This window comes from Pogona vitticeps, chromosome 4 (assembly GCF_051106095.1).
Source record: "Pogona vitticeps strain Pit_001003342236 chromosome 4, PviZW2.1, whole genome shotgun sequence".
In the NCBI taxonomy this organism is placed as follows: domain Eukaryota; kingdom Metazoa; phylum Chordata; class Lepidosauria; order Squamata; family Agamidae; genus Pogona; species Pogona vitticeps.
The window spans coordinates 10,821,990-10,847,928 of NC_135786.1; the positions used below are offsets into that span (position 1 = coordinate 10,821,990).

General features: G+C 39.8%; 1 protein-coding gene across 2 annotated transcripts in view; it reads right to left on the reverse strand.

Moving 5' to 3' along the window:
- OSBPL2 (oxysterol binding protein like 2) overlaps window positions 1–25,939 on the reverse strand; it is a 76,727-nt gene that overhangs the window by 34,281 nt on the left and 16,507 nt on the right. The window contains exons 2-3 of one of the 2 annotated variants that reach the window (XM_020808113.3): window positions 21,868–22,014; window positions 883–1,018 (exon numbers count right to left, since the gene is read on the reverse strand). In XM_020808113.3, the coding sequence (XP_020663772.1) occupies window positions 883–1,018; window positions 21,868–21,904 (173 nt within the window). In that variant the 5' untranslated portion in view covers window positions 21,905–22,014. The remainder of the gene's footprint in view (window positions 1–882; window positions 1,019–21,867; window positions 22,015–25,939) is intronic. The other variant, XM_078392115.1, reaches the window with a different exon arrangement.

Below are 25,939 nucleotides of genomic sequence, written 5' to 3' on the forward strand. Positions count from 1 at the left end.
TTTTATTTATTTTTTTCATGTACAACAATCTACATTTAATCAAACACAGTCATGTCATCTTCTGGTTGCTGCACAATCCTACACAGTGGTGGAGGGTGGGGTTTCACTTCACTGGGGCTTATTTTGGGGGTAGGGCTTATATTACGAGCATCCTGAAAAATCATACTAGGGCTTATTTTCAGGTTAGGTTTCATTTTGGGGGAAACAGGGAACTACTACATGTTTTGACCTGTCTGTGAAGGCATTCATCTGCAATGGTCACTGCCCATCCCAAAACAAAATTTCTTGACTCATGCAGATAAAGATCAAATACAAATATAAAAACTACCTATTGCAAAACTGCTATTATTTCTCCTTCTTGAACTGAAGCTAAGAAGCAATTATCTAACTAAGGAAACTTTTGACTTGTCAATTTTGAAATCAGGCAATCATTTCACTGCTTACAGGAAGTAACAACTGTTTACAGGCAGGTGCGTCAGTTCTATTAACCATCCAAGCTTCCATTTTGCCTTTTCAAACCATTAGATGATATCCTACTACCACTTATCCATAGTGTCCGCCTCTTCCTAGTCCTCTTACATAAACTTTAAAATGAACACTGTCTGCTTGACACTCTCTCTCTCTCTCTCTCTCCTTTTTTTTTTTTGGTCAGAGTATTCTGCTTTGAGTTCTTTTCGCAAAGTTTATATTTTGTACGCAGTACCTACTCAGTTGTCTCAGTTAGCATCCTAAAACAACAATTGGTTTTCTTTGGCTAGAAACAAGATAACATACACCTTCACCATGTATCACAATCCTTAGCTGCAATTCCGTTAATTGAAGTATAATAGCATAACAGTGTTCAAGACCAAGCATTGCCATCCAGTGTGTTCTGGAGAATACCTGTGTTTCTTGATTCCATTCTGTTGCACTGGCCCATCTCCTTCATGTCTTCCTGTCGTGTGACTATGGTGGGCATCAACATCAACTTTGTGAACTGCTTCTGAAAATTCCCCTGAAGAATTATCAGAATCAAAGCCTGTAGAGTAACAAAACAAGCAAACAAGTTATCTTTTGTAACTGATTAATACTGGAAGAAGTACCCTGTTTCCTCTAAAATAAGACCTAACCTGAAAATAAGCCCAAGTATGATTTTTCAGGATGCTCGTAATATAAATCCTACTCCAAAAATAAGTCCTAGTTAAGTGAAACCCTGCCCTCCACAATTGGGCAGCAACCAGAAAATGACATGACTGTATCTGAATAAATGTAGATGGTTGTACATGACAAAAATAAAACATCCCATGAAAATAATCCCCTAATGCATTTTTGGAGCAAAAATTAATATAAGATCCTGTCTTATTTTCAGGGAAACAGGGTATGTATGCATGTGTGTGAGAGTGAGTAAAATTAATCCACCAATTGTAGATTCACTACTCTATTTCACTATCTAGCACTAAGGACAAACTCAAATGTTCTGCTGGACTACTTCCTGTTCTTAAAGAGATCCTCTCCTTGCATAAGTAAACCAATATATTAGAATAGGAAATACTTCAATTTTCATTGTGGAAATGTCCATTATCTTACAGAACCTGGAGTTCTGGAGTTTGAAAAGCTGATGAGGCTGAGATGGATATAGCCATTTTTCACTGCTTTCATAGCTTGGACCCAAGGGTAGGGCTTTACAGGTTAAAACCAGTACGTTGAATTTTAATGAAGCTGCTGTAATAGGGGGATTATGTGATCCTTGTAACCAGCCCCAATTAACCATCTGACTGCAGTGTTCTGGACCCAATAAAATTTCTGAGCACATTCTAGGACACCAGTTCCCAAACCCTGTAGTACCAGGCTTCCCTCATGTCCATCCACTTAGTCTTTACCATTAATTTCAATCCTTCATTTTTAAATTTGCAATTTAAAATGAAAAACATGAAAACCTATTAACATTTATTTTAAAGAAGAAATAGTTTTTCTTCTCTCAAAAAAATCAATGAAAATATAATTTATTCTGAATATAGTATGGTTGATACAGAAGTCTTTTTATGTGATTACAGGTATGTGCAACACTGCAGAGGCTAGCCTAAAATTTTCTTGCAATAATGCCCCATATTTTAGAGCACTCCAAGTAGTTTATCTGTGTTACCTTGGTAATGTTATAAAAGCCAAAAGAGAGATCAGTGTTATCTCAATACAGTAGAGACACTAGGGCCAAAAGGGTCTTTTCTCTAAATTTAATCAAAATCAATGCCAGTCACAGCCACTCTCCTATCACTGGGAGCCTTTCTATTTACAAAAGGCCTCCCCTCTGGCCCCAAAACACTTTCTTACCTTCTACTTCCCTTACTGTTTACTCCTTTCAAGCAAGAGTAGGTATAGCACCTGAAGTAGCAGACACAAGGATAAAATGCCCCTTCACTCGCTCAGCCCTCTTCCTCACTTCTCCATTTTCTTGCTTTTGCAGATTCCTGCCACTAGTCCTCTGAAGATGCTGGCCACAGAGACTGGCGAAACGTCAGGAAGAACAACCTTCAGAACACAGCCAAAGAGCCCGAAAAACCCACAACAACCATTAGATCCCGGCCATGAAAGCCTTCGCAATACAGTCCTTATTCATGTTCATGTGGCCACTTGCCGCGCCATGTCCATCCAGAGTAGACCCAGTCTAGATGGACAGGGTATAAATCTAATATAATAAAATAAATAAACAAATCCTTGCTTTAAGCAGCAGCAGCAGCAGCAGCACCCCTTCCTGCTGCGACCGCACTCCTCTACTTGATGACTCCTTTCTGACACATGAGTGGTTCCTTCTCCTTGCCAAACCAGGCCAGCAAGTCTCATTTATCTGCAGCAGTGGCATCAGTGGATCTCCAGACAAGGAGCTTGAAGAAAAATGGTGGTGACTGTTGAGAGGCAACTGGAAGTAGAAGCTCTGGCTACAAATATTTTGCCCGATCTCTTTCTTCCTGCCTGTGCATCACCAATCATGATGTATCCACAAGAGAGCGCACAGCATGTACAACACAGCTACTGCCTGCTCTTTCCCCACTGAAAGCCACCACCATGGGGAACCAAATTTTATAAAAGACAATGTGGAGACAAGAGCGAAAACGACCAGCATAGTATTTTCAAGCTGCCTGTCTGGAGACTACTTTTTTATTGTGCCCCCATGTTATTTGATCCATCTTGTCACACACCCCTCTTTATATCTTCATCCCTCCCACCCCCACATTCTTTACCTGTTTTTACACTTCTATCCTTAGTAGCCCTCAAGCGACATAAGCGTTTGCTGAAGTTCATGATGCCTCTTGTGTTTTGTGTCAATAGTGTCACATTCCAGTTTGTAAAGATTTTCCCCCACACATAGTCTGTTGACTTTAAAATGTCACAAAATATGCTGCTGAGGCTCAAGGTATGTGTGTATGTAGACAAAATACACAGGTGTGTTGCCGAAGTACACACTACACACAAAGCACAATGTTGCCCCATTCCACCTCCCAGATTAGCTCTCTTGATAGGAACAGATTCCTCCTCTCCAGTTAGGCACACATTCTCAAGAATGTTCCTAGGCTACATAGAGTTATATGGAGCAAAAGTGTGTTGACTGCCATAAATACTTTGCTGGTTTAGCATCTGTGAGCCAGCCATAGCAACACTTGTTATGTCCAGGCTACATTACTATAATATGCTCTATAATTATGGAGCCTACTTAAAGGGAGTTAGCCCTGCTTTTTACCCCACCAACAACAGCCATTAAGGCAGCAAAAATACACTCAGAAGATTAACATTTTCTTGAGAAACACAGTGGGAAACTGCCATGAAGAAATGATTGAGGTCATTATTTACTGTCAGCTAAATGCCCACCCAAACCTAAGAGCTATCCATTAAAAATATCAGCAACTTCCAAAGGCAAAAAGACTCTGCAAATGAAATGGCCAGTAGCCATTTAAGCAGGATCAAGCGGGAGGAGCCGACAATACCTGTTTGATTGCAATAAACACAATAATAGGTCATTTGTTTGGGTTTAATAGATGATGAATGTTTGTATAATGCTCACAGTTTTAAGAGGGAAGAAGAGAGAAAAGCAGCTGGTAAGTATTAATAGTCTGTTTCTCTAAAAGTACTTCTCATTCTCCAGAAGCACAAAGGAAAACACATCCACATTTATGCTATGTCTGATTGATTTGGGCCCAATTCTAACTTCATGTGCTCTACTACATCTGCCCAATAAGGGCACCATTTAGTAAACAGGAAAGATATTTCACTAACTCATATATTACTTTCAAAAGAAAGTAAATACTGTAATGTAAGACAGATACTTTCTCAGAAATGTAGTAAATATACAGCAAAATCTGTGCTAAGGTTCCATAAGGTGCCAATTTGCTTTGGGGAACCCTCTGGGAGCCTCAGGACTAGAGGGTGGAGAGTCTTTAAAACTAAAAAAAAAATGCAGCGGGATCACTGCTGGCAGGATCATCAATGATCTGTCCATGACTTTTTTCTATTAAATGTTTCCTTCCTTCATCTCAAGGCTCCCAAAGGGTTCCTTACAGCAAAACCTAAAAAGGAGGAGGAGATCAGAACCTTTTAATTAAACCTGGGTCAAGTACTGCAAAATTACCCAAACAAGATTTTCCCCACTGTTTCTTCACCATGTCCCTATGTCATCCTCGGTATATAAAAAAGCAAGGCCTTCCAAGACTTTGGACTAACAATCAGCCTGAAGAAAACACAAGTCATGGGCCAGGGTGTGGACTCACCTCCCTCTATTACCATCTCCACACAAGAATTCGAGGTTGTTCATGACTTTGTGTACCTTGGCTCTACCATCTCTGACACCGTCTCTCTAGATATCAAGCTGGATAAACACATTGGCAAAGCAGCTACCATGTTCTTTAGACTCACAAAGAGAGTATGGACTAATAAGAAACTACCGTATTTTTCGCTCCATAAGACGCACCTTTCCATAAGACGCACCGATTTTTTAGGAGAAGAAAACAGGAAAATATAATCTGTTTTCTTCACTCCATAAGACGCACAGACTTTCCACCCCCCTGTTTTGTGGGAAAAAAGTGAGTCTTATGGTGCAAAAAATACAGTAATAGCATATACCAAGATCCAGGTCTATAGAGCCTGTGTCCTGAGCACACTTCTGTACTGCAGTGAGTCCTGGACCTTTTGTGCATGGCAGGAGAGGAAGATGAACATGTTCCATATGTATTGGCTCTGACACATTTTTGGTATCACCTGGCAGGACAAAGTTCCAAATAGAGTAGTCCTAGAATGAACTGGAATTTTTAGCATGTACACATTACTGAAACAGCAACTTTTACATTGGCTTGGGCATGTCATGAGAATGGCTAGTGGTCGGATTCCAAAAGGTCTCCTGTATGGAGAATTAGTGCAAGGAAAGCACACCAGAGGGAGACCACAGCTGTGATACAAGGATATTTGCAAGCGGGATCTGAAGGCCTTAGGAATGGACTTCAACAGATGGGAAACCTTGACATCTGAGTGTTCAGCCTGGAGGCAGGCAGTGCAGCATGGCCTCTCCCAATTTGAAGAGACCCTTGTCCAGCAGGCTCAGGCAAAGAGGCAGATCCAAAACCAGCAAAATCAGGTTTTTGGGAGACAGATTGTATTCCTCACAAGTACATGGCCAGCACCCTCCATCATATAAAGATCACCTGTGCCACAAAAGACATTTGCAATGTTTCCTTGTATATTCATTTTTATATCGTTATAGACTGAAGAAGGAAAATAAGATGAAGAGCTACTAGACTACTTCAGTACACAAGGCCAACAGAACAGGAATGTTCTTCCCCTCTGGCCATGCATGGTGCCAAAAACACCCACTCCCAAGATTTCTCCAATGGTTTTTATGGTGTACAGGAAGTAGCAGCAGGCATTGTCAATTTGCATGAAAATTGTGGGATTAAGCATAAACAACCCATGGGATTCTGGACTTAGTCCAGTGCATGTTATACATGCTCCAAAGTTAAGGAAGGATAGCACTGACAAGAGAAAATAGCCATACGAGAACATTAGTTAAAACAAGTATCAAATACAGTGGTGCCTCGCTTAACGATTGCCTCGTTTAGTGATGAATTCGCATAATGATGTGTTTTTTTAGAAAATAATATGCACCGTATAACGATGTTTCCTATGGGTGATTTTCGCTTAGCGAAGTTTGGGACCATGCTTCGCATAACGAATGCGATTTTAGGTCCCCTGCTTCACTTAACGATGTTTCTTTTTTCAATTAAAAAAGTGTCTTAGAAGGGTCAAAAACGGTTCTAAATGCTTGGATTTGTTAGAGGACCCCCTAAGTCATGTGCAAACCTGATTTGGCTTTGATCTGACTTTTCGTTAATTTATGGTGAATTTTTTTTTCGGCCCATAGGAACCAATGGACCTGTCAAAATCTGACAGCTCCATGCTTTCCTATGGGGGAGAAAACAATTCACCATAAATTAACGAAAGTTCAGATCAAAGCCAAATCAGGTTTGCACACGACTTAGGGGGTCCTCTAACGAATCCAAGCATTTAGAACAGTTGCTGAGTCTTCATTAATTTTTTGTGAACTTTTTCTTCCCCCATAGGAAATAATGGAGCTGTCAGATTTTGACAGCTGTCAAAAGTTGGGGGGAAAAATTCACCATTAATTAACGAAAAGTCAGATCAAAGCCAAATTAACTTTTGCATCCGTTTTAGAGGGTGCAGAAGCTAATCCAAGCATTTAAAACCATTTTTGACCCTTTTATGACACACTTAAATTTGCAAAATTTGACTTCGCAAAGCCATTGAAATGTATTGAGTCAGCTTCAATACATTCCAATGGAGGAAACATTGTATCGTTTAACGATGTTTCCTATGGGTTTTTTCGCTTAAGGACGGCAATCCGTGCCTATTGGAATGGATTAACTAGTTTCCAATGCATTCCTATGGAAAATGGTGTTTCGCATAACGATGTTTCACATAACTTTTTTTTGGGAACCAATTAAAATTGTTATGTGATGCACCACTGTAATTCAGATACTGACATCACATATTGCCACATTTCTGTATCCTACCCTTCAATAAAAATACAATTTAAAAAGTAAACCACTCAAATAGCTACTTGCATATCCTTTCTAACAACTGGTGCTGTCTGGACCCTTAAAGGACCAGGATATAAAACACAGAAGCCAATATACAATAGTGGACAGAGTGTTGGACAGAACTTGGGTTCAAATGCTGGCTCAAGCAATGATGTCAGCTGGGTTCCTTTAACTACTCCCTCTCTTTCCCTCTCTCTCACAGTGCATCATGCATGCATGTGCCTGCTCACTGAACTACCTCACAACATTACGGTGAAGGTAAATGGGACAACTCTCATGCCCACGCATGGCTAAACTCTTTAGAAAAAGAAGATAAAACCAGACAAGATCACTGAGTTAAATGATCCATGGATTTAAACCAACAAAGCTGTAATCACTGACAAGAAAAATCTATTTTGAAATCACAAGAGTCAATGTTATAGTTTCAACCAAGCTTTTCTCCAAAAGTCACAGAACACACACCCCTTAAGAATTGTCCTCATCCCACTGTAAACTGTGAGGTAACAGGGGCTGAGTGCCATTTATAGGCTAATGCCTTTTGTGACTTATTTATTTATTTATTTATTTATTTATTTATTTATTTATTTATTTATTCATTCATTCATTCATTCATTCATTCATTCATTCATTCATTCATTCATTGACATTGTAAGTATATACACAGTATACCCATACAATGAAATTCACAGACACCCAGAGACCAGACACATGCACACACATAAAATTTCTCAGGAAATACAGCCCCTTCTGTGCCTTCTTCACTAGCATGTTGGCATTTATATTCCATGAGAGGTCCTCTGAGATATAAGTGCCCAGAAATTTAAAACTACCAACTCTCTCCACTTCCTCGTCATTTATGTATAAAATTAGAACATGAAGTTCAGTCTGTCTGATTCAAATCCAACTCACTATCTGTTACAGTAAGACCCTCATATCCACAGGATCAGTATCCACAGTTTTGCTTATCTATGGTTTATTGCAGCCCTATATACTGGGGTCCCCAACCCCCAGTCCGTGGCCCAGTGCCAGTCCATGGCCATGGCAGGACTGGGCTGCAGAGACAGATCTTCCACCCACCCACCCGCATGGCCCGCCACCCGCACGGGTGCCCCTCCCACCTGTAAGTGTACCCCTCCCCTCCAGAAGTATGCTCCACCTCTTCGTGAGTGCACACATCCACGAGCACCAGGGAACCGCCCCTCCGTGCAGGTCCCCAAGCCCAACCCATTCGCGACTCAGGAAAGGTTGGGGACCACTGCTATCTGCAACACGCAAGGGCGCTCCCCCGCAGCTTTGATTCCACCCCCTTGTATGTTGTATATAGAGCTACTCTGTATCTGCAGTTTCAGGCATCTGTGAGAGATTGTTGAACCAATGCTCTGTGAATATGGGGACCCTACTGTACAGCATGCTAAGCACCCCTGTAGTGTGTAGTGAACTGACTGACAGACTAGACCTGGGTTCAAATCCCCTATCACCCATAGAAATCATTTCAGCAAAGGGGTGGAACATCTCCTGAAACATCTCACTTTCCTTCAAATCCCTATAAGGGTCACTGTAAATCAGTTCTGACTTGACAGCACTTAATACACACACAAGCCTCATTATGCTCCCCCAGAAATCTTCATAAAGATATCATTACTGTCTGGAGAGAAAGCTTAAAACAATAATCAAGAGAATAAAACATATATCCTATACGTCATTTTCCAAACTAGATGTAACAAGCAGTGTGGTCCTGTTTTTTTTTTAATTTCTTCTTCAGGAAAGCAAAAAGGATGATGCCACTCACTAATCCACACTGCTGCACCAGAACATTCCCGTAAGTGTAATTACCCTATGATAATCAGATCCCATGGTGTCACAACACCTAATTTGGCAACATTCATAGCTTGCATTCATGGGAAGCCTAGGTGATTAAACAGAAGAGCTACTTTTAGTATATGTCAATGTGAGAGGCAGTGTACAATGTAGCCATCATGCTGTAAACAAGAGTAGCAAATCTTCAACAATCAATTCAAAAAGGAAAAAAACTAAGAACTAAAGTACAGTATTACAGAAATCATAAGAATACTCTTTTTTTCACTTAAAGTTCACATTGTGGGGTCTTCTTTCCAATCACACCAGACTCCAGATACCAATAAGTATTTCAGCCAAAACAGTCATTTTTTAACCAAAGTTAATCTGGCAAGCCACAAATTTTCAAAGAATTTTGTACTTTGCTGCAGCTTCTAGTTCTTAAACGAATTATTCTGAATTGTTAAACATGAAATTAAATTAAATAAGAGTGTAACGAGAAAGACTGGGTAATCTCATATAGCTAAAACGTAGGTGCTGGAAATAACATTATTCAGAGAAGAATCCATTTATCCCCCTTTGTGGGCATATGAATATGGGCACATAGACACACTTCAGTCCCAAAGAGACACAACTAGTTAAATTATATGACATTCATGATTAGAGATTCCACTTTTCCATATTGTTTCCTTTTTTTTAAGGTTTCCTGATGCCAGTTTGGACAATCTGAATACATAATTTTGAAAATGCTGATCAGTGTTCACAATTCTAAATGCAGGGCTGGGCCTAGGTAGGAAAGATTAGGATACGCTGTGGAGGGAGGTATAAGTATGTAAGACATAGAAAAAACATTACCCTAGAGATCCAACTGTATTCAAGAGAACAACAACAAAACAACAATGAAGCATATTTTGTTTGCTTGTTTCATTATGGGTGGGGAACTAGAGGAAGTTTTGTTTCTTGAGAAGTCTTACCACCCATCCCTAAAACAATACTACAGTACCTTTAACTCCTGAATACTTTGCAAACCAATTTTAATACACATGCATGGAAATATGTACCACTGAGTTTAATGAGGCTTCCTCCTAGGACCAATGTAAACAAGTAGACAATTGTAATCTTAGCCAAAGTCATAATCCAAAAGAATATAATTGCTTTTAAGAAAATACAGACTTTACCACCAACAAAACATAAGTAATATAGACTTTACCATAACCAAAACTTACTAGCAAGCTTGTTTTTAGAAGCCTTCTTCTTCTTCCACATCCTGCTAAGTAAAACCAAACCTCATTGAGTAAGCTTCACCTCTTTGAAATTGAAGAGAGCAAGTACAGTCTGTGTCAGAGTATAAAAGGTATGAAACCGCCCCTTTACATATTAGTCATTTGTTTTTACATGCCAGGTAATAATCAATGGGAAAGAACACTACATCACTGAAAACTAATCAAGAAAGTTTAGAGCATGGGAAGTGAGGAGAAAACCATATAAAACTACCAGAATTGAGAGATGAATCCCTTCACAAACTGTGTTTTCCTCAGGTCACTTACCAGTAGATGCTAACAATTTTCCACAGACAAAAGATTACATGTTTTGCAAACAAGCAGACAGCTAATTAAAATGTAAAACAGGTAGAATGCAGAATGAGTAAGCCAAGGAGTCTTCCTTCCCATCATATGAGGAAAAATGCAAATAATTAAAAGTAAACAGAGTGTCAGTCAAAAACAGGGTTGAGACAAACTGTCTCTTCTTGCATATAAAGAGGCCAATACCACACCTTGGAGAGTTGTTTATAACACATATCTCTCTTGTTATTCATAGTAATATTTGAAAAATAATTTACTGTTATTGCTTGATATAATATTTTAAAAGTACCCTGACTGAACTCAGTTACTCACTGCATTGTTCTCAGGAGGAAGGAACTTGGAAGTGGTAAGAGAATGGTATAAAACTTTATTCTCAGTTTTTTGCATTACTTTTGAAATATTACCTCATTTTGCCTTCTTTACCAAACAAATTTTGCATATTTTTTATATTTATATCCCAACCTTCTTTCCACAAACTCAAGTCAGCATACATTGCTCTCTTCATCATTTTATCCTGGTAATTGATAACTCACTGGTTTTAACTCTTTACTTAAAAGGTTTTGACAATATGTACTAAGAGATTCTAAAAATGGCCACGTGACCACGCAAACTGTCTACGGCCAAAACACAGGCTCTACGGCTTGGAAACGGAGATGAACACTGCGCCCTAGAGTCGGACATGACTGGACCAAAGGTCAAGGGGAACCTTTACCTTTACTATGTTCACCAGGGGTCTCTGTGCAACAGCAGGGAAGACCAGGGGGGTGAGGAGGTAGAGTAGCTGTGGTGTATTGTGATTCCATCCCTCTCACCTGATGTCACATTCCTCAGTTCCCTGGGTTTGAATGTATGCTTCTGAAAGCAGGAGCATGGGACAAAATAGGTATTTTCTTGGTTCACTGCCTACTCCTTGGTAAAGAAAAAAACCCCTCTCTTCCAGTGCTAACTAAGCTGGTATCAGGGGTAGTGTTGGAGTCCCCTCGGCTTGTCATGCTGGGGGACTTTAACATCCACATTGAGGCAGCTCTGTCAGGGGTGTTCCAAGACTTAATGACCTCCATAACGACCATGGGCTATCCCAAATGGTATCTGCCCCTACCCATGTCGCAGGCCACACTTCAGACCTGGTCTTCAGTACAACTTCCTGTAATTCCATTGCCATGGGCATACCACTATCTGGTGCATTTTGGACTTACTGGAACAGATAGTCATTGCAGAAGCAGGTGTCGGACTAAGAACATCTGCTTCAGAAGGTTGATGGATCCAGATGGTTTTGTGGTTGCCCTTGATGAGTTTCCTGCCACATTGACAGGTGACTCTGTTAAATCCCTGGTTAATCTCCGGAATGCGGAAATGACAAAAGCCATCAACATGATTAATCCTAAACATCTCCTCCTTCAAAGTAGAGCAAAACTGGCCCCCTGGTTGACCAGGGAGCTGATGGAGATGAAACAAGTCGGCCGTAGATTTGAGTGACAATAGCAGAAAACTCATAGTGAATCTGATCAAAGAGGAGGTAGGGCCCATTGGAGGGCCTATTCCATGGCAGTGGTAGCAGCAGTCATTCCTCTCTGCCATTATTGCATCTGCACGGAATTGCCTAGCTGAGCTTTTTCAAATGGTCAGGCTCCAGTCCTTTCTGGAGGACAGAACTTCAAAATCCTAGCCACTGACTTGTAGAGTATTCCTGGGTTCTGTTTTGTCTCCTATGTTATTTGACATCTACATGAAACCACTGGGAGAGATCATCTGGAGTTTTGGGGGTTTGGTGTCACCACTATACCAATGACATCCAACTCTACCTCTCCTTGCCACCTAAATCCAAGGAATCTACTTCAGGTCTAAATCAGTGCTTGGTATCTATAATGGATAAGAGTGAAAAAATGAAACTTAAGACAGACAAGACAGAGGTGCTCCTGGTCAGTCAAAAGGCAGATCAAGGAATAGGGATGCAGCCGGTACTGGATGGGATTACACTCCCCCTGAAAAAACAGGCATGCAGTTTGGGGGTGCTCCTGGATTCCTCCTTGAACCTGGATGCCCAAGTCTCAGCACGGGCCAAGAATGCATTTGCAGAATTAAAACTAGTGCACCAGCTACATCAGTTTCTTGAGAGATCTGATCTGGCCACTGTCATACATGCCCTAGTTACTTCTTGGCTGCATTACTGTAACATACTCTATGGGAGGCTGCTGATGAAAAGTGTTAGGAAACTTCAATGGGTTCAAAATGGAGCAGTCAGATTGCTGACTGAGGTTGCTTACAGGGATCACATAACCAGCACTAGCACCCCGCTACAGCAGCCTCTGGCTGCTGATCAGTTTCAAAGTGCTGGTTTTAACCTATAAAGCCGTAAATGGCCTAGGTCTAATCTATCTCAAAGATAATATCTCCCATTATGAGCTAGCTTGAGTGTTAAGATCATGAGGAGAGGCCTTTCTCTCAGTCCCACTATCTTCACAGCTGCATCTGATGGGAACATAAGAGAGAGGCTTCTCTGTTGCGGCAGCTGGACTTTGGAACTCCCTCCCACAGGAGGCCAGACTGCCCCCATCTTTGCTGTCCTTCCACAAGCAGGTGAAAACCTTTTTCTACAGGTAAGGCATTCCCTCAGTAACCACCTGTGATTTTTAGATCATTTGTTATGCATTACTGCTTTGAGTGGATTTTAGTACTACCTGTGTTTTCCATTACTCAGAATCACACACACACTTATTGATCTTTGCTTTAATATTTCTTGTTAATGATGTAAGATGCCTCCTTTTTCATTGTTCATAGTTTTAAATATTGTCCTTTAATTATGTTATATACTCCTTGTTTTCAACTTTAAATACTCTCTTTCATTTTTGTAAGTTGCCTTAGGTCCTTTCCAAGAAGAAAGGCAGGATAAAAATATTATAGATATATAAAATAAATAAATATACCTTCTGAATTTTACAATTTGAAAACACTGTCTCCATTTCTATTTTAACAAAAATTGTCATGAGGAAGCTTTCATAAATTTCCAAAGCAACTGTGGCACTCCAGCTCTCATGACATTTTATTTTTAATACACCATCTAGATCAGTTTCCCAATCAAACTACTGTATTTCTTTTATTGGTTAAGAGTCAACAGTTCTCTAGCACCAATTCAAATTAAGATGCAAGACAATCTAAGTAGCCCACTAATTTCTGTAAGCCAAAATGATCCCATTTGTTTGGCTTCTTCATATCACTCTTGCTTTCCAAATGCCACCCCTAAGCTGTTCCTATAATTCAGAATACTTTTCCAAAATGTCATAATTCCTCTTGTAACTGGGCCCTCAAGAGTGACCTTAAAACCTCAAGTACAGTACATACCTCTACTACATGTAGGATTGCAATATGAAACTGCATTGATCTTGAATGTAGTTTGCAAAAAACTGCATTCAAGAGTTAAAGCACATAGCTGATTCTTTCAGCTTATTTACTACAATGCTACAAAAGCCCAATCAATAGTATTAAATAACCCATTTTTATATTACAAATGGATACTTTTTATGTTCACTCCCATTGAGACATATATTTTTGCCTCTTTTAGTGCTGTTCTATTCTTAACGGTAAGCCAAGATTTAAAAAAAATTGTAGAAAACAATGACAAAACACCTTTAGGGTACCAGTTATATGTATACTGTTAGAAAACAATAGGTGAACTCCCATTCTGTTGTTGTACTCACACTATGGACAGTTGTGTAAATAATTTAATACCAAGGAGCTTTCATAGAGAGGTTCAACCACCTTTTTACACGTGTGAAAACTCTCAATTCTCTCAAATCAAGCATAATAGATTACTATACACACAACCCACCATCCTCCCCTTTTGAGTAGTTGCAGTAAAATGAGAATGGTGCAATCTGAAACCCATAAGAGGATGGAAAAGATGCTGGAGCATACTCTCTAAAGAAGCCAGTCAAAAGCTCTCGAATTCAAGGATCCAAGAGGGATAGCTATGCACAGGGACAGATCCACTAGTATGGATGCATAAAGACCGCACAATTTTTTCCATTGGATAAAACATTTTAGTGGTTTCTAAACATAATATGCATGCACAGCACACACCACCACAAAACACTTGGGCAATTTACGTATGAGTGTTTGAGCCTCGGTATCACATCCAATGCATTTTAAAGCCTACAAGCACTGGGAGGGAAATCCTCAGAGGTACAACAAAAATTTATACGGAATAAAGGACATCATTAAAAAAGAGTATGAAGACAAAATATTTTGGCACCATGCAGGCAAACATATACAGCATATAAAAATGTACTGTTTATCATTTGCCATCATTGCAAAAAAATACTGTCACCTTCCTATGACTTCTCAAAAAAAAGGGTCTCCATCATCTAGAATTATTCCCTTCACCTTGGAAACTATGGTGAAAATGTAGAGTTACAGTGGACTCTGAAGGGAGTATGTTTGGCCAGGGAGGGAGAGAGAAATGACTATGCTTAAAACATGGTTTCACGTTCTAGATGATCATAGCCCACTCAGTCTACTTTACACATGCTTATCAGCTACTTTTTACATAAAGCAACATTTTTTTAAAATTGCATCTGTTATATACTGAAATGTTCTTCTGAAAGTGCATGTCTTATATATGGAGGGGGGGGGGAATGACCTGATAGTTTGAAAGAATAGGATTAGCTGATGGATATAAACAAATACATATTTATCTTTTGACTGCAAACTATAAATTGCATGAGGACCATCACCACAGACACTTCATGAACACCTGAGGAGTTTATATAAGAATTCTCAAAGCAGAGCCTGGCATCAGCTAAGATGGTTCAACTAGCAGGCAGAAAGAAAGATATGAACTAAGCATACGCAAAAGCAAGGAAGTACTGAAATAATTAAATTAAGTAAATAAGAAAAAAATGAAGACATTTAAGTATTTCTAAAAGCTTCTTGGCACTGTATCACTCTACAAAACACAAAAAATCTACAAAAGTCATTTTTAGTTTTATATCCATGGCTTGTTAATAAGCCAGGAAAAAAACTGTTGAAGTTTACAGATGAAAATGAAAGATGTTAGCATGGTTGTTTCATGTAACAAGCACACAAGAGGGAGACTCCTGACCTGAAATGTTTAGTGAGTTAGAAGATTACTTTCAGATTCCTGAGCGTTATCTCCAACCGGTTAGCTAGGGGATATATATTATCAGGTCAATAATCTGAACAGGAGGAACTGCTCTCCACCTAGAAACTCAAGCATGGCATTTGTTCCATATATTAGCACTTCTGGGTGCCTCCCTGCCTGGATGTACACCGCCCTGATACAGAAGCTTTTGTTCGTGTGACAGGTAAATGCCATCCCCATATAGGCATTGCCAAGGAAATTTTGTAAAGAAATGTTGCAATCTGTAAAACTCAAGCTTGCTGATATTATTTGACTTCTACATCAAAGCTTGCCCCATTGTCATTCTGTACAAGATTTTTTTTCCTTACTACACTAAACTACATATTTTTTTTTGCCCCAAATGTGTGCATTTCTGTATATGTTTCCAATGACTGAGGCATGTTTCTACAGATTTTAGAACTCTGTGCCTCTTTACAATACAATTATGTTTTCAATGTTTTAATGTGACTATAAATGTGGACTTGCATCTGCCCAACTGACAAAAATACTTTATCCATCTGATGAGGTGGATAATACTCAAGAAATTTTTATGACATAATAAATTTATACAGCTAATTCTAGATGCCCCTGAATGACTGGTACTTGTTAAGTCAACTCTCATATAAGTCCCATTAATTAAATGGTTCTACTCTAGTTACATCTAACAATTCATTTCAGCCCTCATTGTTTAAAGTGCTACAGAACTGCTTCATTGTTGCCACACCAACCTTCCTCACTGGAAGCTGAATTCATTTTCTGTGTCACACTTGTGTATTACGCCTTTTCAATCACATGAGGTAGATGAACAAGAACTTAAATGTAAAGGCATTAAATGTTTATTATCACTTCCTATTTCTTTTAGCACACAAAGCAACTAGTGGCCTACTTGGACCTTCAGCTTTCACTGGGTGGTGAAGACCAGAAGGGATTGTGAAAAGCTCCAGAAGGCTCTCTCCAAACTGGGAGAATGTGTGGCAAAATGGAAAATGTGTTTGAAGAAAATGTAAGGTAATGCACACTGGAGCAAAAAAATCAAAACTTTAGTTATCAGCTAATGGGTTCTGAGCTGTCCATGGTGGATAAGGAAAGATATCTTGATGTGCTGGTGGACAGCTCGATGGAAGTGTCAGCCTAGTGTGCAGCGGCAGTGAAGAAGGCCAGTTCCAGGCTAGGGATCATTAAAAAGGGGGATTGGAGAAAAACAACAGCCAACATTATAATGCCATCGTACAAAATGCTGGTAAGGCCATACCTGGAGTATTGTGTACAGTTCTGGTCGCCGCACCTCAAAAAAGACATTGTAAAACTGGAAGAGGTGCGGAAGAGAGTGACTAAAATGATGACTGGGCTGGGGTACCTCCCTTATGCGAGGAAAGGCTATAGTGTTTGGGACTCTTTAGTCTAGAGTAAAGGCACCTGAGGGGGAACATGAATGAGACATATAAAATGATGCAGGGGATGGATAAAGTGGATGGAGGGCAGCTCTTTTCCCTCTCATGCAATACCAGAACCAGGGGACATCCACCCCAATGGAGTGTTGGGAGAGTGAGAACAGACAAAAGAAAATATTTCTTTCTCCAGCATGTTGATAGTCTGTGGAACTCTTTACCACAGGATGTGGTGATGGCACCTGGCCTAGATGCCTTCAAAAGGGGATTGGACAGATTTCTGGAGAAAAAGTCCATTGCAGGTTACAAGGCATGATGGGGATGTATAATCTCTAGTCTTAAAAGGAAGGGACCTCAAAAGGCCAGATGCAGGACAGGGATATCAGGATATAGGTATTTAGTTGTCTCATGTGCTCCCAGAGGCATCTGGTGGGCCACTGTAAGATACAGGAAGCTGGACTAGATGGGCCCTTGGCCTTATTCTGCAGGGCTCTTCATTTTATAACCTTGTTGCTTACTTGACTAACAGGAATGATAGATGGTACACTTTCAGAGCACAATCCTACGCTCCATATTGAAATATAAACTTAAATACTAATTTTCATAAAAGACAGAAAAAAGGAACCAACCTTGAAGACTCAGGAAAAATTAATATATGTCTTCAGAGCATAATTTCACACTCAAACTCTCACTCAACATGAAATAAAGAGCACAGTTCCCCTATTTCAGGAACAGATAGACCAGTGTTCCCTACCACATTTTGTTTGCAAGCTGTGGCACAGCATCCCATACTCCCTAATCCAAAGAAGAAAATATGTGAAGAGAGGCAGGTGTCCATAGAGCTTATGACTTAGTCAAAGACCTCCAACTGGTATGCACTGAAATGTACAGCTAAGTGTATATGCTTTTTATCCTTTCTATCTGCAATGTGTTGCTTGCAATGCAACACACATCCAGCTACTGCATGATACATACCACTCCATAAAATAAATTTCTCACACCGTAAATCATATTGCAAAAAATGCAACTAAAACACATATCAATTCAGATAACTTAAACGGAGGAAACAGATAAAAAAAGCCACAAATGGAACAATACTCTGATCCACAACATACATTTAACAGGCCTAAATATCTTTTTAAAGGGTTTGTATGGCACCAAAAAGACAAAAGATGGAACAGACTAGGACACCCTTTAAAGGGCAAGTGATTACTGAAATGACCTTCTACTGGTTCTTGAGGGTTTATCAGGCTCTTTGGCCATGTTCTGAAGGTTGTTCTTCCTAACGATTCGCCAGTCTCTGTGGCCTGCATCTTCAGAGGATAGGAGTAGCACTCTGTGCTCTGGTGTAGTTTGTTTGGGAGTTAAGTATTCATAGCTGTTGGATCAGCTTTTGTCCTTTTCAGGAGATGGGTGATTATGGTGATCAGTGTGTCTTTGTTGTGGGTGTACTGCTGTGATAAGGAGGAGAGATTATCTGTCACTGTGATTGATGGGTGTCGTTAGCTGGTCTTTGTAGCTGGTCATAGATCTTACATTCCAGATTCCTATGCAGTATTTTTTTTTTTTTTTTTGCAGCATCAGACTTTCCTTTCATTTCCAGGCATATCCGCTGCTGAGCGTCCTTTCAGCTTTGGCCCAACCACTTCATTAGCTCTGGAGCTACTTGTACTTGTCTTCCGGTCTTCCTCAGTAACATGTTGGACGCCTTCTGACCTGAGGGGCCCATCTTCCAGTGTCATATCTTTTAGCCTTTTGTTTCTGTCCATGGAGTTTTCTTGGCAAAGATCCTGGAGTGGCTTGCCAGTTCCTGCTCCAGGTGGATCGCGTTGAGTCAGAACTCTCCACTATTACTTTCTGTCTTGGGTGTCCCTGCACGACATAGCCGTAGCTTCTCTGAATTACTCAAGCCCCTCCGCAACAACAAGGCAGCAATCCGTTAAGGGGATGATCTTTCCTTACCCAATGAAAAATGAATTTAAAAAAAAGATGTGGTGGAGTTTTTTCTATTTCTCAAATTAATCACTATTGCCTCTTTAAAGTGAGAAACTCTGAAGGAGTGTTGTAAGGGTAAAAAAAAAGATTGAAGTAACCAGCACCAGTAAGTTGCAGTGCCCCTATGGCTCAAGTATAGAACTGATTATCACTGGCAGAAAGAAATCCTTGTGTAATGGGGCAGGTAAGGGCTGTTCCACAATGGTTAAAGTCTTTCAGCTAAACATCAGACATTAAAACATACTTAGGCATCATCTATATGAGAAGGACCAGTTTTCCAGACTGACTGCCAACATTCTGATTTCTGGGGTTATTAAACATTACACTTTTTTATTAACTGGATTTTTATTTTGTTGTTTTTGTTTGTTTTTTAAGTCTACAGATAGTATGAATTTCATAGAATCATGAAGTTAGAAGGGCCTATAAGGCCATGATGTCCAACCCCTACTCACTGAAGGAATCCAAATCAAAGGATACCTGCCAAGTGACTGTCTAAATTTCTCTTGAACACCTCCACTGTTGGAGCACTCACCACCTCTCAAGGTAATTGGTTGTACTGCTGTACTGCTCTACAACCAGGTCGTTTTTTCCTGATATTCAACCAAAATTTGGTTTCCTGTAACTTGAGCCCACTGTTGCGTGCCCTGCACTCTGGGATGATCAAGAACAGATCCTGCCCATCTTCTGTACAACAGCCTTTCAAGCATTTTAAAGCAGGGGTCTTAAACATGCGGCCCGGCGGCCATTTGCGGCCCCCCAGATGATAGTTTGTGGCCCTCGCCTTGCCTGCCCCCCGAAGGGCCCACATGTCCTCTGCTGTCAAGAGTAAAAAAAAAAAGCCTTGCCTCGCTTGCCGGCTCTCTCCCAAGACAGCACCCCTTGCACCCTCCATCCAGAACTGCAGCCTGCCAGACGGCCCACCTGTCTGTCGGCTAAGGAAACTCCTGGGCGGCTTCCTCGGGCTCTTGCTCCGCTTGGCGGAAAATCTGATGTGGCCCAGCCTCAGCCAGACTCAGCCTCTAGTGGCCCCCAAGTAAATTGAGTTTAAAACCCCTGTTTTAAAGTGTTACATCTCCCCTCAGTTTTCTTTTCTCAAGGCTAAAAGTGAACAGTTCTTTCAGTCTTTTCTCATAAGTCTTGGTTTCCAGTCCCCTGATCATCCTTGCTGCTCTCCTCAGAACTGGACACAATACTCAAGGTGAGGCCTAACCAATGCTGAATAGAGGACTAGTGTGTCAAGGAAGTTGGAGGCTATACTGTTGTTAATGCAGCATAAAATAGCATTTGCCTTTTTTTGTAATCACCATCTTGTTGGCACATTTTCAACTTGTGATCTATGATGACTCCAAGATCCTTCATGCTCATAGTATTGTTGAGACAGGTATCCCCCATCTTGTAACTGTGTGTTTGGTTTCTTTTTCCTAGGTGTAGTACTTTGCACTTATCCCTGTTGAATTCCTTTCTGTTGTTTTTCACCCAGGGCTCAATCTTAGGTAGATCATTTTGCATTTTGTTTCTGTTTTCCAGGGTGTTAGCTATTCCACCCAATTTTCTGTCATCCAAAATTTTGATTAGCATTTCCTGTATCCCCTGATCCAGGTCATTAATAAAAATAGTGAATAGCACTGAGCCCAGGACTGAGCCCTTGGATACTCCACTTGCTACCTCCTCTCGGATTGAGAAGGAGCCATTAATCATCACCCTGTGAGTATGAGTCTGTAGCCAACTGTGTATCTACCCAACAGTTGCTCTATCCAACCCATACCTAGTTAACTTGCTAATAAGAATATCATGGGGAACTTTGTCAAAAGGTTTGCTGAAGTCAAGATATACTATGTCTACAGCACTCCCTCTGTTTATCGAGTAATTATACTTTCTTTAAGTATAATAACAATACTTTGTTGTGTGCCATTAAGTCAGAATAGAATTACAGTGACCCCAATATGTCTTTCAAAGCAAATATTTAAAGATAGGTTTTGCTAGTTCTGCATTAATCCCCATGCGTTTCTATGGCACAGTGGGGATTTGAAGTCAGTGCTCCTGAGCCCTAGTGCATTAAAAAAAACCATTGTACCATACTGGGTATTTTCAGAAATACCCTGAATAGTCCTGAACAGATACAAATACAAGACACCTAAAAAAATTATACTCTTATTTACAGACATATTCTTACAGAGGAATGATCACCGTGGTTTGGAGGAAAGAAATGCAGCAGTAGTGAGGCAAGACAGACCCAAACACTACCACTTAGGGCAGGCATTACCTAGCACTGTCACAGGGTGTAAAATTCATATTTCAAAAGTGTATAGCACAGGTTGAAACTATTTGTGACTATCAGAGATTATATCATCCTAACAGCACCAAAACCCTTCCAATACTTAACAACTTCTATTTTTCTAGAAGTAAACACATACGCAATATAAACTTTTTTTTCCTAAGCATAGTAATACCTTTCTCTCATTCTTCTTTATTAAAGGAATAGTGTATAATTATGTTTTTATATGCCATCAAATCGGAACTGACTTACAGTGACCCTAACAGGGCTTTCAAGGTAAGCAGAATATTTAAGGTGTGATTTTAACTCGTTGCACACACCATGTCTGTCATTGTCTATCGCCAAGAGGGGATTTGAACTCAAGCCTCCTGAATCCTCATCTATTACTCTATCCATTACAACACACTGGGTATCAAAAGTACAATATCCAGTCTCTTTTATTTAGTAACATACTAAAAGTCTTGGTAAACATATCTACACTTAGACAGGCAAGTTGCACCATCACCATATGCTTGATTCAATGTGTTATGTGACTCCTTGATAAAAATTAATAATGTTTGAAGCAGCCCTGTGAAAAACAGCTTAGGAATTCAACATAAGGTACACCATGCCTACTCACCTGTTACGGCATCATAAAATTCCTCTTCACTATTCATCCTTCAAACTGTAATTTATTTTATATAGCAGGAGGTTTCTTTTCTCTAATGCATAGCTGCTCTTGATGTTATAGACATTTTTCATAAGAAGCAAAATCCTTCCAGATAATCTGTTTGGGCAGACAGAAAAATGGGTAGTTAAGCTTCTATGTATCTGGGATAATTCAAAGTGAAATATTTCATTTCTGTCAAACGATTACAAAAACAACATTAAGCAATTTAAAAAAAATATCTAGCTCACTTTAATAATATACTATGATATAATAATTACTCAGTTTATAATTTATTTATTTTTATATATTTAAAATATTTTACCCCACCTTTCTCCTTGAAAAGGACCCAAGGCAGCTTACAGAATTGAAGAACAAATTTTTAAGATAAAAACAATGAGTATAAAGAGACAGCTTATATAATTAAAAGGCAATATTAAAACTAAGTATACAAATAATAAGTATACAAATAATAAAAAGAAAACACATACACAAATGGCACTATGAGAAATGAAAAACACAAAAATGGAAAACAAAAGTAGTACCCACTCGAAGCAGTAAGGCGTAACAATCTATCTAGATATCACTCATAGGTAGCTATGAGGGAAGGCATGCCTGAAGAGAAAGCTCTTTGCTTCTTGAGAAAGGACACTATAGATGGGTCCCATCTGGTTTCCTGTGAGAGGGAGTTCCAGAGCCCGGGAGAAGAAACAGAGAAGGCCCTGTGTCCCCATCGGCATCACCTGTAAAGGTGGTGGGACCTAGAGAAAGGCCTGTCTTGATTATCTTAACACACAAGCCGGCTCATAATGGGAGATAAGAGGTTTGAGATAGGTTGGACCAAGGTCATTTACAGCTTTTAAGGTTAAAATCAGCACTTTGAACTGTGTCTGAAAACTGATCAGCAGCTAGAAGAGCTGCTATAATAGGGGGGCTATGTGATCCCTGTAAGCAGCCCCAGTCAACAATCTGGCTGCTGCATTTTGGACCTGTTGGTTTCATGACACTTTCCATCAGCAGCCCCACATAGAGTGTGTTACAGTAATTCAGCCAGAAAATAACTAGGGCGTGTATGACAGTGGCCAAATCAGATATTTCCAGAAACAGATAGTAGTTTTAATTGTGCAAATGCACTCTGGGCCACCGCTGAGACTTTGGCATCCAGGCTCAGGGAGGAATCCAGGAGCACCCCCAAGCTGTGCACCTGTTTTTTTCAGGAGTATAACCCCATTCAGTACAGGCTGCATCTCTATTCTTTGATCGGCCTTTCGACTGACCAGAAGCATCTCTGTGTTGTCTGGATTAATTTTCAGTATATTCACCCTCATTCAGTCTACTATTGATACTAAACACCGATAAGGAACTGAAACAGCTTCCTTGGATTTAGGTGGCAAGGAGAGGTAGAGTTCGGTGTCATCCTCATAATGGTGACACTGAATCTCAAAATTCTGGATAATTTCTCCCAGAAGTTTCATGTAAAAGTTAAATAACACAGGAGACAAAACAGAATCCTGAGGGACCCCACAGGTCTTTCTGATTTATGCCAATGTGATATACCATTTATCAACTACTCCCATTAGCAACACCCACAAAACATTATGCTAAATAAGTTGCTGATTTTTAAAACAGCTCAAGACTCCCCTCTTTTGGATAGTACAATGTTAATGTTTCTACCAGCATTGTTTGCCAATGGCCACTAAAAAGTTTACACACACCTAAGTTTCAGTGTAATTATCAGTGTACTTCTTGCATTTCACTATCACACAGTTCTCCGCCCACACATAGGATCACATATATTCATAATAGTCAACTTAGGATAAATAGCTGTTGTATCTGATGAAATGGATGCTGGTTCATGAAAGCTAACACCGTCCTCAATTTGTTAGTCCTTGGAAGGGCTACAAAAACTGTTGCTGTTTTTGTCCAAACCAAGAGTATTTGCCTGGAACATAGAAAACAACCATTGCTAACATCCACGAGGAAGAAATTGTGCTCTATCCATTGTAATTTCTGATCCTTTATTTGCAGATATACTATGATTTTCACAACACAGAATAGTTTTCAAGTTTCAATTAAACTAGATGTTGGTGAGATAACTGGAACACAAGAACTTAAGAATCAAGCATAAATATCAGCCATAATTTTGCTACTAGACATAATGGCGCTAATGTTTGCAGACAGAATAAATGCAGAACCAGGAATTCTAATTAGAAGATTTTATAGCAATCTTATAGGTCAATTAATATCCTTAAAGTAACATGCTTCAGAACTGTGTTCCTTCTTTTCAGAGCATGATTATTTGAAACAGTACCAAGAGTTTCACACCCTTTTTGAATGGAAGCCTGGAACATACTGAGCTCTTCTTTATACAAAATCTTCCAGTTTGACATTAGGCTTCAACAGACTCCTTACTTAGTGGACCTGCCAAAGTAAAGAAATGTCCTTCAACTATTCCTTTTAAAACCCTGACCTAACATTCCCATAAAGTGTTCTCAGTATACAAGATACACCTCTCCCTGTTCTTCCACTATAACCACTGAAAAAGAAAGATCCTTCATTTTAAACTACAGTTATCTCCTCAAGAAGTGTTTCAGTGATGACTAAGGAAACTTCATCCCAATGTTTTCCAAATCTGTTAAGTTTCCTTAAACACAAAGTGCACAACTGCACTGTAGCTGTTCAAACCAAAAATCAGGCACCCCACTGTGCTTCTGCATTTACAGGCAACCAAATGTGAAATGCAGGATCAGACAGTCCAGCATAAGCACAGAAAAAAACATAAAGTGCTTCTGAACAAGACAGAAATTATCACCAGTGCTTATAACCAATGCAAACTACACAGCTGCACTGCTTGCACACATCTTTATCTTCCCAATTTTTTTGAGTTTCCTCCCACCTGTCTTCATGCAAGTCCCAAAGAGTTTTCTAATCATCTCTGCTTCTGAAACAGCAGTTTTGCACATGAGTTGCTGAAACAGTTGCTATTATCCTGTTGATTGTAAATGGTTTGTAGAATAGTTTTGCATGCAGTTCCTCCTTCCTTGTTTACACAGAGGTGTGGGGAGTGATGGTCCAACAACCGCTTGCATTTTTAAAGCAATTGGGTGACTTCTGACTTGCATAACTTCAAGCTAGAGATCAGCAGCATTTAGAGTGTTTTACAGTATCTGTCCACTAAGGCACTACACTCTACCAAGAACAGGATGCTAGCCACTATTTGGGTGAAAACAGCACACATGCTAAGTAGATGCTGTTTCATTTTAAGCTGCCATCAGATGAAGAGATTAAAAATAAAACTGGGTGTCTACATAGGCATTCTTCCTATAAATCACTTTAGGAGTCAGCTGTGTCATACAATGAGCAAAAATCTGTCCTTTGTCTAGTTGTTGAACTGATGGTCCTGGCTCACCTGTTATTTCATAATGAATGCAGGGTCACTGATAGAACAGCTGACAAAGACAGATGTAAATGCCAGTAAGCACACCATAGAAATATTGCCCAGCATCCTGTTCATGCCCCCCCCAACATGCTCAAGTAAAATAATATAAAGTTAGGTCAGCATATATGTGCCAGGAACTATACCCAGTGTCAAGGAACTGTGCTATGGAACTGTGCAATCTGTTGCGTCCTCACTCAGCATGACTGACTGCATATACACTGGCAGAAGTGCTTCAGGGATAGCACTTCTGCCTTCAATTCTAGCATAATTACTACACACACAACGTCAGGTTGCATGTGTGCAGTTGCATAATGGGACTTTGGTCACTAATCCTACTGAAAGCCACATTGGTGGTTAATAGTCTTTCCACCCCCAGAACTGAACCTATTACTGAAAGAAGACTATGATCTAAGCCTTGTATAAAAATGGAAAACAATTCCGCAGCTTATGCAAAGAAGATGGCAATAGGCTCAGCAAAATACTGTTCAGGAGATACAGTATATTGCCACCCACCCTTGTGTGTAAGGTAAGATTTTAAAGTAAGCTATAAGGGCACTTATTTTAGCTGCTTCTCGTGCAACAGGACAAAAAGAAACTTTAACAAAC